The 13,947-nt window shown below is 31.5% G+C and overlaps 1 protein-coding gene across 1 annotated transcript in view; it reads right to left on the bottom strand.

Annotated features, from left to right (window-relative positions):
• Nucleotides 1-13,947, bottom strand: part of LOC140059243 (hepatocyte growth factor receptor-like) — a 41,619-nt gene that overhangs the window by 3,424 nt on the left and 24,248 nt on the right. Inside the window, exons 5-17 of the mRNA XM_072105108.1 lie at nt 13,767-13,937; nt 10,743-10,916; nt 10,095-10,252; nt 8,988-9,120; nt 7,006-7,142; nt 6,545-6,718; nt 5,998-6,103; nt 4,485-4,757; nt 4,013-4,162; nt 3,064-3,307; nt 2,134-2,190; nt 773-910; nt 39-301 (exon numbers count right to left, since the gene is read on the bottom strand). Of these exons, the coding sequence (XP_071961209.1) occupies nt 39-301; nt 773-910; nt 2,134-2,190; nt 3,064-3,307; nt 4,013-4,162; nt 4,485-4,757; nt 5,998-6,103; nt 6,545-6,718; nt 7,006-7,142; nt 8,988-9,120; nt 10,095-10,252; nt 10,743-10,916; nt 13,767-13,937 (2,178 nt within the window). The remainder of the gene's footprint in view (nt 1-38; nt 302-772; nt 911-2,133; nt 2,191-3,063; nt 3,308-4,012; nt 4,163-4,484; nt 4,758-5,997; nt 6,104-6,544; nt 6,719-7,005; nt 7,143-8,987; nt 9,121-10,094; nt 10,253-10,742; nt 10,917-13,766; nt 13,938-13,947) is intronic.

A 13,947-nucleotide genomic window follows, 5' to 3' on the forward strand; every position in this document is an offset into this window, starting at 1 on the left:
TAATTGATTTTTTTTTTCAAAACGAAAAGAAAACTTACGTAAACAGGATCCCGAATATACATTAAAAGATCTCCATGTTTCATAAATGGGAGAATGACCAGTGGTATGCCCTCTTTGTTGATACAGACTCCAATTAATGCGAGAACATTCTCGTGTTTGAAATCCTTCATAATCATACCCTCCTCCAAGAAGTGTACCATCTCTGTCTGAGAACTGCCAGGCAAAAGGCATTTGATGGCGATATCGTTAACCTGTCCAGACTGGGTCTTGTGAGAGCCTTGATACACACTTCCAAAGTGACCTGCAAAAAGAATTTGTAATTAATTACGAGGTTATTAATCAACTATTGTTTTTGTTTATTTTTGTACACATTATACTGTTTTTTCATATATTTTTAATTGTGTGATAATAAAGACTTAAGCTCTGTCCACACTATCAAACTAGTTTGACAAAAAAAAGCGTGACATGTGCCCAAATATGATAGTGATATGACATCATCATGTCCATATGGGCACATCACATTTTTTTATAATAAGGTTTGATAATGTAGACAGAGCATTAGGTTGATCCAAATTCTGACACCATTTTGTTCTGTAAAACTTGATCATATGATCATTGAAAATACTTGTTGTAATACATATACTTGGTGGATTGACTTTATTCGATTTTTTGTTTTGACAATTATGTCAGAGTATAACAAAACATCTGACTCATATTAGGTTATTTTATTAGTTATTTCAAATAGGACAAAAGTTATTCCCGGTTAATTTACCTTTTCCTATAAGGGTTTCAATTACAAAATTATCCTCTGGTATCGTAATTTCCTCAATTTGTAGTCTCATCTCCGCACTTATTACCGACAGTAATGACTTGTTCTCACGTTGACGGAATGACGGGTTCTCGGTATACGCTGAAAAAAAACCCATGAAAATATAAATAACTCTGACCGTCTTTTGGGAAACATGTTAGTGGGATACTCTCCTGTAAAACAAAAAAAGGACAAGTTTAAACACTAGAACCAATCCTCCTTATTCAGGAGACTCCCTTATTAAGGGTAAAACGTTGAATGGACAATTTATAATAAATAGAAATAGAATGGATTTAATTTTTTATGTGCAGCATATCATAGCAAATTTGTTATACTATTTAAAATGGAAGAATCATATATTCTGATGTAATTGTAATCATCAACCACAAAAATAAAAGTATATAATAAAACAGTAATAAAAGTACTGACAAACAACCTCTGTGTGTAACAGTGGATGGACAGAGATACAACGTCAATAAAAAGTTAAATATAAACCAAGAGTAAAAAATACAAAAACTATAAAATCTTTAATTTGCCACGGCATGGCCATATCCTTCATTCTCAAATTTATCTATACTTTTTGAAAATTTGTTTAAAAAAAAGCGCGTTTGTTATTATAAATGTTTAAATAGCTCCACTTTCCTCCGATGCCTTTTGAATCGGACATAGCAATAAAGTTATACCCATTAGCAACGCGATACGTATGTTTAGTAGAAATGGCGTCAATTGGGTGCAACTGCAAGTTCAAGCTGCGTCTGCAGGCAACATTAATGTAATAAAACATACTAATTACAGCAATTAACACCACTTAACAACATTATCTAACATCACATACAAAACATCACTGCAAACATTCAGGTCATTAAAAAATGTTATGAGTGGGTCAAGTTTCTTTATTACAACTTTCTTTGAACTTTTTATTGGAAATTATAATGATATTACATGTACAAAAGTCAATATTAGTAGGGTTTAACCTGTTTAGATTGTTGGCAGAAAGAGACATTAGGTATTTGTCGGATCGAGAACCGAAGGACCAACAAAGTAATTCTTAAATATCCTATTTTCATCTCCACAGAATTTTTCATAAAAACATTCCAAATTCAGAGCTTAAACCACAAACTGAAATTGATATTAATACATACATACATACAACATAAAATATCAACAAATACGTAGATAAACAAATGCATAAATCAAATTATTAATAATAAGAATTAATTATTATATGCAGTGCAATTAAAGAACATAAAATTTAATGCAAACAACATTTAAAATTAATGAAAATTCACAACAGTCTTACGGGGAAGGCAAAATGAAAATCTTACAATTTTTACTTGGTGTGTTCAGCAGAGGGTTCTGTTCCTCTACAATGGTACCATTCGCTGCAGGGGGATCAACATTTAGAGTAAAATAATTTTAAAAAGTCAGCCTCCAGGAAGAAAAGATTACTGATGTTATACCACTACTATTACTAACAAGTTTGTATGGAATTTTTGAAATGCAGAAATTCAGAAAAAAATAGATAACATTGTAGTAGAAATGGCAAAAAAATGAGTAGATAACATTGTAGATTATGAGAATAATAAAAAAAAAGTTTGTATGGAATATATGAAATGCCGAAATTCAGAAAAATTAGAAAATAGTTTGAGAATATTTAAAAAAAAGTTTGTATGGAAGATAGGAAATGCCGAAATTCAGAAAAATTTGAAAAAAGTTTATGAGAATAAATTTTGAAAAGTAGAAACCTAAAATATGTAAAGCTGTAGTGCTTATTAATTACATAGGCCTCTAAAGCTCTGTCTACACTATCAAACTTTATGTGACAAAAAAATGTGATGTGCCCAGATATGGTAGTGATGCCCAAATATGGTACTGAATACAAAGTTTTTTCCATTGTAGACTGACTTTAAATGTGAACAAAATCAGCAAAGAAAAATATAACTACAAAAGCGAAAGGATTTGGATAGCAAAATAAAATATTTATGCTAACATTTGCAAGGTATCAACGAAAAGCGAGTGATTATGTAGACATATATTCAATTAACATCGTTTATTTTACATATTTAAAATAAAGAATAAAACAATAGTAACCAAATTCTTCTGAAAAATAAAGGAAATTTAACTTCTTAACCTAAGGGTGAATAGACAAACAAACTTGAGTTTGAATAGACAAACTAAATAAAAGAACTCAAACTCCTTAAGACACTGTCTGAATTGGCCTTTAACCTCTGAAAAATTCACAATTATATACTTACTATTAGAAGATGAAGGGTCAACACGGTAAGCCTCCGGCCTGTAGTGGACAGCAGGTTCGTTAGCCTCTAGATATTTTGAGCGCATTCGCCGTTTATAAAGCAACATGAGAACGAGTATGACAACGAATATTACGATAAATGATGACGCGGCGATGAGGATGTAATGCCAGTACTCTGGCCCTGTGTCTACCTCCCCAAAATACTGGAGGCTTCCTACTTCATAACGCAGATTGCCAACTGTTACCTGAAAAGTAAATAGTATTATGGTGTAATACTAAATCATTTTCCTTCCAAAAATTAAAAAAAAACAATAACTAAAGAATAGCAAAAATATGGATAATGTTTGAGAGGCAAATTGCCTGTAACATCTTTTTCAAAGAAAATACAATTTAAAATGATTAATTTATAGTTTTTTTTTTCTTGCACTTAGTAACCTATTTATAGTGCATATATTGTTTTTTTTCTCTTGTTTATCTCCATATTATTGTTTTATATTGAGCCATTCTGGCTTATTGAAATCTCAATGCACAATCAAATGTATTATTATTTAGTATTATTATTACAAATGTTGTGTAAAATATACTAAACTGAAACTGAAAAAAATTAATAATTGAACAAGGCAAGCAAACACTACATGACCAATACAAAGAAATAGCATGAAAACATGTCAGTGTGTTAAACTGCAGTAACCACATTTTGTTTACGCTAATAAGCGACCGCCTTATAAACTTCTACATTGAAACAGACTAAAGCTCTGTCTACACTATTACATTAGTTTGACAAAAAAGTGTGACAGTGATATGATGTCACTGTGTCCATATATGGGCACATCACATTTTTTTTGTCACATAAAGTTTGATAGTGTAAACAGATTTAAATGATTAAATTTAAATGTTATTGCATTTAAATAATAGTTACTGCAGTAAATTTAATAGGAAACAAAACTTACTGTAACAGGGTGTTCCTCTGTGGTATCCTGATCAAAATGCGGTGGTTGACAGGTCAATACCGTGTTGGTTAACTGTGTTACATTACACGCCTGCTCGTCAACTTTTACTTGAACATCATCCCGTGTCGCAGCTAAGTTCAAGTGATTACCCTAAAAAAAAATATTTTAAAATGTTATTAATGCAGAATTTTTGTTAGAAATATTATGTACCATGTGACTGCTAGCCGCTACTGTATCTATGATTTTTACAGTTTCATATGCAATGATATGATACGGTATCACATATGTATCACATGTGATATCTACTGTAAATCATAGGCAATACATATAGGCACCACTATGTGATGCAAAAATGACACTGTATGTATTACAGAATTACCTATGATACTGGACATTATAATGCCATATGTGGAATAGTATACACTGAGATGTACCATCAATTAATGTAAACAAATAAATTTAAATAAATTACCATAATTTCCAATGGGTATGTATTATCTTTAAGTTGCCGAACTGAATTCTTATCTTCAAATTGATAATAAATTGGGTCGGTGACATACGTCATTTGTAGTATATCAAAATCAGTTTCGGTATCATTTGCGGTGGTGTTCATAATCTGCATAGCATTGTCTACATTATCCAAGATGAAGGCAATGTCCACTTCGGTTGGCGTTTCCACTTGTGAGCGTGAAATGTCTGGTGAGATACACGTCATCTGCGTGCCATTTGAATTCGTTGTACAAGGCTATAAAAAAATATCGGAAAAATGGAAATTTAAACAAACATTATGACAAATTAACAGATGAATTTATTATGGATGGTCGTACAAGGCTATAACAAAATATTGAAAAAAATAATATTTAAAAAAAATTATATATAAAAAAAATAACTCGACCAGGCTTGAAAAAAATATTGAAAAATGAAAATTAGAAAAAATTAACTGATGAATTTATCATTTTTTGGATGGTCATACAAGGCTATAATAAAATATTGGGAAAATGAAAATTGTAAAAAAAAATTTATCCAAAAAATTTTAATTTATGAATTTATTAATAATAGATAAATCATTATCATTATGTATATTTAAAGTGAACACATGGGCTGTGCAGTTATGGGTACACACATACTAATTGGGGCCTAGTCAATAATAACTGAAGCTTATAGTCTTTGAGTTTGGTTGTGCAGTAACTAACACCTGTGTGATTCAGGTATAGCATATGCAAATTAACCATAGAATTCTTGATTGGGCAGTATGCTGTTGGGCTTGGTAGTATAAAGTACTATAGATAGAGTCTAGGGTTTTGTGTATCATGTGCTGTTTAGTAAGCTAGAATTGTAGCTGTTGAATTAGAGACATATCTCTGGTGCTTAATTTACTGCTACAATAAAGTAAGATATATTTAAGCTACTAATGTTATGCAGTGATTTAGGCTAATAATTCTATAGAGTAGTCTTTACTTTGCTATTGTATACTGTACTACCACTTGTCTTTATTTGTTTACAGGCAATCAGATTGGATAAGGAATACAATACATTTGGAAGCAATTACAGCTTTAATATGATATGTATATGAATGGATCAATAATGCAGATTAATATATGAATGGATCAATAATGCAGATTAATATATGGATGGATCAATTTATATAGATCAATCATTTGATATGATATGTGGATAGATCAATATTTATGGATCAATAATTAACTTATGGATTAATATAATTATGGATCAATATGGATTAATGTACTTATGGATTAATATAATTATGGATCAATATGGATTAACATACTTATGGATTATTATACTTATGGATCAATATACAATGGATTATTAATATACTTATGGATCAATATACTTATGGATCAATATGCTTATGGATCAATATGCTTATGGATCAATATTCTTAAGGATCAAAATACAGGTATGTTAAAATATTATTTGAACTTTTTTCACTAAAAATTTAGTTTAAAAAAAAACATACTTACCGAGTTATACTCTTGATACTCTGTTCCTAAATATACGGTTACTATGATTTTGGGTTCCATTATTATATGCAGGTTCGAGCCATACACATTTAATGGTAGACCACCACTAGAATAGATATGAATAAATATTACATTAATTTAAAAAAATATGATATTTCTCTAAAAATAACTGTGAACATCATGATTGAGATTTGACGAATATTATATATACAAAGAGGGCCTTGGCAAACATGGTTAATACCTATATTGCTGATTTTTTTTTCTGTGAGATGACCTTTATAGCAAGGGTGGGCCAGGGTGCTTATTGACATAATGTATCTAGGTATATTTTTAATTTAATAATGATGCTGTGTACTGTTGGCTTAACATGTTGTTGCTTTTGCATTGCGCATGTAGATCTCTCTCACAGCCCCACACCCTTCAGTAAAAATCCTTCTCCTGACCATCCCCTTTTTGCACCCTAACCCCTTTCTCTTTTTGCACCCCTACCCCTTTCTCTTTTTGCACCCCAACCCTTTCCCCTTTTTGCCCACGTTAGGGCTATTACCTGAGAATGCTTATCTTTGGATTCATATTTGTTATAACTGGATCATCTATGTAATGATATTGCTCTGTAGAATATTTTGAAGTATAGGTGTCAAATACAATGTTTATTTCCGATGACGTTGACACCATTTCTGGAATCCCCTCAGTAATACATGTTGCCATTGTTTCCACTTCACTATAAAAAGTAACAGAAAGCATAATTCAGTGTGAAATTTCTAAAAAATATTTTGCTAGGGACATACTGTATTTATAGCGCCCTAAATTCTCCCAATATTCTAATTTTCTAAGTTGGGACCTCTGCCCACCTGATATGAAATATGCCAAATGTCTACATCGTTAAGCACACTTGACTTAAATTTCAACCTAGCTACAGTATATTGTCCAGGTTGAATTATTCCAGGCTAATTTACTAGCAAATTGTGTCAATTAAATTAACTAATTAGGAAAACCATTAATTCTCACCTGATAATGGTACATTCCATTCCACCGATCTTTATCAGACGTGAGTTACCAGCCGTTAGGTCGGAACCATAGATTTGAAGATTAGTGCCCCCAGATATAGGCCCATATGGGGGGTTGAATCCTTCAATGTTCGGATCCTGAAACAAACATAAAATTCATTTTAAAGTTCACTTTATTGTGATCTTTCAATTGAAAGTATATTAATGCTATTTATTATTTATTATAACAAATATGAATAATGCAATTAATAAGACCAAAGACACACATAAAAATACCCTTGATTTTTGGAGAAAAGTAAGCAGACTTGTTATCATTTATTATTATTTGCAATCATACCAACATTTTTTTCTATCTTGAAAATATACGGTTGTTGAAACTTTTTTTCTGTCTCAAAAATGAAAAAAATGATGACGAAAACATAAAAAGTAGATCAGTCGAGGAGGCCGCAACTTTTTAATTACATTTTAAAATTAGTTTTCCATTATGTGAATTTATTTAATCATTTTTTGCGATGATAAAAAATGCAGACTAATCACATTCACTCAAAGATGAAAACCGGCTTTAATATTGAATACCGAACATCTTAAAATTATTAACACGTCTCTTTGTATTCTAATGATCTGTAGATGAGACGAACTTTGAACTTTCAAAATCAACAAACCATATCAAGAAACATTCATATCAAGTTAATCTGTCTTGACCTATTTATGTCTTTTCTTGTATTCTTAAATCCATTGCAATTTGTTGGAATTGCTTAGTTGACAGAAAATTATAATGATGATGATGTTGCCAAACTAAATATATTTTATTGTATGTAATTTTTTGTATAATAATATTATAGTAAACAAAATTGGATTTATTTTTTTCTGACCGTCATAACCAGGTATTTTGACATTTACCCCCTTTTCTACTGTCAAAGAATTCACATGATGTAAACTAACCAGCAATAAGGAAGAACATGTGTTTATTGTGTTTTTCTTATTGCTGCATATATGATAACAAAATTGGATTTCTTTTTCTCTGACCGTCATAACCAGGTATTTTGACATTTACCCCCTTTTCTACTGTCAAAGAATTCACATATATGTAAACTAACCAGCAATACAAGGAAGAACATGTGTTTATTACGTTTTTCTTCTTCCCGTGGTAACAAAATTGCATTTCTTTTTCTCTGACCATCATACAGTAACTGGGAATTTTGACATTTCCCCTTTTGTACGGTCAAAGAATGGTCATGTACGGTATGCAAACTAGTTATATACCAATAAGGAAGAACGTGTGTTTATTGTGTTCTTCCCGCATATAGGAAATTTAATTGCTTCCTATTTCGAAATCCTTGCCAAAACCAGGATAAGGTATTATACAATTGATTGTCCTTGATTAGAAGGGAATTTTTTTGACAAGTATTGTCCTACTTTTCAATCTGAGAGGAAATATAGACTAATTCTATTTAATGTACTTCTGTCAATTATAGATATAAATTTAAGTGTTTATTAGAGGATATCACGGTAGAGTCTACTGAGGGGAAGTTTCTTGTGAATTCAGGAATTTAATACACTGTATACTACAGTATGATTCTGTGTTTAAGGGTTAAACTATTTAGAAATTATTCCTCTCCTTGGTTGGACTTATTGTGTCATTAATAAGATTAAAATTATTTTGAGGATTTTGTTATATATATATATATATACATAACATAAGTTATAGAAATTATTCATTCCCTCTTAAAACACTTCAATCACCGTTCTACAGACTTACCTCTCCTTTATTGAATTCTAATCAAATCCTTCAATTACACCCCTTTCCATTCCACCCCCTTAATATTCATCTACATCCCTTTCCTTCAACTACGGCACCCTAACCCCCAAACGCAAAGTTCTATATCTCATTTCCTCCAACGACACCCCTTTCCATCACACCACTTTAATTCAACTACACTCCTTTCCATTAACCCCTTACTGCTCCTACATTGATTTACTTACAACGTATGAGAAAGTCATTTCAGACAAAGCAATGCCTGTGATTGTATATGGAATAAGATCACTGTTCACATTGATGGAGACCGTAACAATTCCTTTTGTTGGTTCATCAACTGCAGCAGTAATGCAAGTTATCCTAAAGAAAAAAAAAATACTTAAAATTAAAAAAATCTACATTTAGTTTATTATTGTTTATGCAATTTTTCAGCAGGTTTTATTTTTATAATCACATTCTGTTTATTGCCTCACATAGACTTCATTAATCATACTTAATTGTAGTAGAAGAATGTAGTTACTGCAGTAACTGCAGTAGAATAATGTTGACATGATCCATTTTACTTTTATTCCCTTTTGTATTTATGACTTTTTATATTTTTAATTGTTTGAGCTAGTCAACAAAACTAATTTGCTTCTTGGACCAATAAAACTCTGTATCCTGTATTCTTTTCATTAAGGATGTATATTTTAGGCCGAACCCATAATTACGCATAAAACCTTTGACATAATTTTGACTGTGTTTATAGTTCATTTAAATTTCTTTCCTGCGTTGCTCATTCTGAAATAAAGCTAGGCTCTGTCTACACTATCAAACTTTATGTGACAAAAAAATCTGATGTGCCCATATATGGATGGATGATGATGTCATATCACTACCATATTTGGGTATATCAGTTTGATAGTGTAGACAGAGCTTAAGAAACGAATACAAAAATGTGTGTGTACAGCAGTAAACAATGCGTGTTAACTTGTTATTTATCCGCACCTTGACAGATAACTCTTTGTTAATTTTGTAATAAAGTACACTGTACATTCCTTGACTTGACTCGTGTAAGTCGTCATAAGGAACATGATGCGGTAGATAAGTCACTTCCTTTGATAGTCTTTATATAGATATACTACCTACTCAACGTGCAATTTAACCCACAGATTACCACTAGTTCCTTGTACTGATTTATTCATTGTCTTTTAAACTTCTGAGTAAAGTGACATGTACGTTATGCCACCAACAATTAATTTTAGAATTTGGTGTAGTTGCAGAAGCTATCACAATTTCATCACTGCACATTAGTTATTATTATTTATGAGTGATAAGTTAAGTAACCAACTTACACATGTAATTCGCTTTTTTCTGGAATCGGAGTACAGATAACTCCTCCTGGTAAATTGATGGCGTGGGTACCCCTTGTCATGTTGACACCGACACCAAGGTTGTCACCGCTTATTATCAACTCTGTTCCCCCTCCCAATGGCCCTGACAGGGGCGATATCTGAAATAAAGAAAAAAGACAAATTAACCATTTGTAGCAACAGATTCATTGCGAAAGTTACATAGCATAGAATCAGATTTAAAAAAAATGGCTATTAATGTTAGATGGTTGGCAAGATATGTCTAGGAATAATAAATAGTTGTGTTACAAAAGCATATGTAGGCCTAGAGTGTTCCGGATGGATTTAAATTTTCCGGTAAAGATTTCTTTCACTTCTCATAAACACAATGTAGATGGCACCTATATTGGAAAAAAGCCAACTTTCAACAAGACATTTTGAAATATTGAAAAATAATACTGCGTGGTACCACTCCCTTGGATGTGCAGTAAAGCAATCACTTACTGCAGTTAAAAAAGCAATCACTTACTGCATAACTAATGTGCAGTAAAGCAATCACTTACTGCATAACTAATGCAGTAAAGCAATCAATTCATAACTACTGCAGTAAAGCTATCACTTACTTCATAACTATTGCAGTAAATCACTTACTTCGTAAATAGCTGGTAGACATGCTGCCTGACTCCAGACCACACCTGCACCAAAGCATTCATTTTGGCTTGAGCAGTAATCACCACACCATCCACAAATTATGGGGTCTTCCGTCGTCACACAAGTTGAACAGTCTGGATACTGGGAACAGTCGTTGATTGGTACTTGAAAAAGCTGTAAAAATATAACACATTTTAATTGAAAGGAAATTGGAAAAAAAAACAAGATTTCACCATTATAAAGCTGTCTGCACTATCAAACTTTATGTGACAAAAAAAATGTGATACATGGACATGATGTTGTCATATCACTGCCATATTTGGGCACATCATACTTTTTTTGTCAAACTAGTTTGATTGTGTAGACAGAGCTTAACACAAGAAAATTAAACCAAATTTCTAGTTGATTATTGATGCTTTGTACATGGAAGGATATCTTTTTTGGAAGACTCTTTGTCTGACCACATGAAGGAGGAACCCAAAGAGGAGGCTTGAATGCAGTATGGTAGCAGACATGGAGTTTTATAGCAGCAATTAAAAGAAAGATGGAAGGGGGTTTTTTTTGCATCATCCAACAGCATGTTCCCTCACCAAACTATTTTAAACTACTTTATCATGCTTAAAAACTAAGTCTCATTTGAGGATTGGTAGTGGACTTCAGTCATGAGTTAAAAACCTGCCACTAGTATTGGAAGACATGCATGTTTAACCATCAAGCTACAACTCCACTGTTGTGTGGTTATGAATAAAATGAAAAAATGATGGAATAAAAACTGCAAAATGTCTTTAATAACTTAATAACTCTACTCTGAAATTGCATTGGCCTCCTCAAAATATAAATTATAATAATTACTCATTACTCTACAGTACACTCATTATAGTCATGCCTCATTCAACTTTCAAAGAAAAAAAAACAGTTGTCTAATAATATCTGAAATAACAAACAATGAGGACATGTAATTCATGTGTGTAGTCTGTCAATATAATTCTCATTGCGTTTCTTACACACTCTCATTATCTAATCAATTCTATGTCTTGCAGGCTTCTTGAAAGTGAAAGCGTTCATTTTTCCGCGCTCTATCATTTCAGATCTTGATGGCATTAAAGATGCAGTCGACATACAAAACAATTATATCTTTTTTAATATCTGTATTCCTTTAATTATTATTCATTATTTATGAAGCACCTTTTCAAAAGATCCCAGCGCTGTACAGATAGTTAAACAGAAACCACATACACATAAAAAAAATAAAAATGTTACTTACTGTAGGGAACAAATATGTTTTTAGTTATTTCTTAGAAACACGAGAATTAGGAGCCTGTCGGATATAGTTTTTTAGTTCCTTATATTATATATTATACATCAGCGTAACCCTTTGTAACTTATATACAACATATACAGTACTGTAGTCCTTTTTTTAGTTCACCTTGTGTTATAATGGGCAACAGCATCTTTAAACTTCATTCATTCTCCAATATAATGGTACGAATAACATAATATGGATTGCTAATCACTCACACCGCCTCAGGGAAAGCGCTGTAACTTTACCGTCCCCTTTATAAAAATCAGTGTTTGATTAATGATGCTATTATCTAGCGAGGGGAAAATATCTTTAGAGAAAATGTAATGGAGGTTTGACATTTGATGTGTGTTTCCATGGAATCGCACAAAGGGCATGGATTATCCATCTTAAAATGGTCAATTTATAGCATCTCAGAGTATAGTAATAGTAAAGTGGCGTAAGCAGTCTTGTCAATATGCCTTTCTACAGTACTATTCAAGGTGTCTTGGGTTTAAGTCTCATTAGACTTAACTAATCCTATAATAAGCCATGAAATATAATTAGTATATTACAATTGAAAAATATGTTTGTCTACTAATGCTATAATCTAGGATTCAAATCCAATTAAAATATTATTTTAAGAAAGTATAAACTAAAAATTACAAAAAAAAAAGGTTTTGTAGAGGTAGGTTCAGAATACTGAAACAAATTATGGTACAATTTAAAATACATCAAACATAAATAATATCATTTTAAAAATTTAGAAAATGAAATTTTTTTTAATTTGACAGATTTGCTTGAAAAATATTTACAGTTGCAAACAAAATAAACTTATTTATACAATATAAATAAAAACAATTTAATAAATGAGTTTAATTGAATGTAACTCAATGTTTTTGTGTTTTATTATGTACCTTTACTGTACGCTCCCACTCCCGACCCCACCCATTAATATACTCTTGTTGACGACAACATTTAATCTACAAACAGTTTGTTGGCCATTTTGTTTTCATAAATCATAAATCCAGTTTATTATCATTTGTTCCCATAAATCAATGTTTTTCATTCCTGTATCAATCTGGTATATTCTATTTTTCAATGTTAAGCTCTAGTTTGACAAAAAAAAGTGTGATTTGCCCAAATATGGTAGTGATAAGTTTAAATATGGTAGTGATATGACATCATCGTGTCCATATTATGCACACATCACAATTTTTTGTCTCATAAAATTTGATAGTGTAGACAGAGCTTTATTCCTTTTATAATACAGTATGTGTAATATAAACTACTCCTGTTATTCAAGCTAAATTTATAGATTCATTCATCAATGACTGGTTTGCAATCTATCAAGATGCTTTCTGGTATTCTATATGCCATTTGATATGGAATTACTTATACTACAACTGTACAATTTGTAAACCTCTCTTGGGAGCAATTCTATTGCAGTGTGTAAATCTGTACTGCAGATTTCATTTTATATTTCATTTGTAAACTGACAGGTGCCCATTTATACTGCTGGGTAAATTTGCATAAACATGAAATTCAGGTAGATTTACATGAAATTATTACCAACAACTCAATGTTGTTTTTCATTTGTCTTTCATAATCTTACATTTATTTTTAGAATAACGCATACAGTATATAAATGGAAGTAATTTTCCACTATGAATAAATGAATGAATATGCTTTTTCCCCCAATATGCTCATAGAGAGATGATTCATATCAATATATATTAACTTACATTTTGTGGAGTTCCAACATATATACTCTCCATATCTAGACTAAAAGGCATATCTTGAATGATAGGTCCGGGTGGATCCATAGTTTGGTTCCGGTATGGTGTCACTATTCCAGGAGGATTGACTCCACGTGGAGGTGGATTTCGCCCCTCATTTCTTTCTCGTAAGATATACTGTAAAAAA

Source organism: Antedon mediterranea, chromosome 9 (genome assembly GCF_964355755.1).
Source record: "Antedon mediterranea chromosome 9, ecAntMedi1.1, whole genome shotgun sequence".
NCBI lineage: Eukaryota > Metazoa > Echinodermata > Crinoidea > Comatulida > Antedonidae > Antedon > Antedon mediterranea.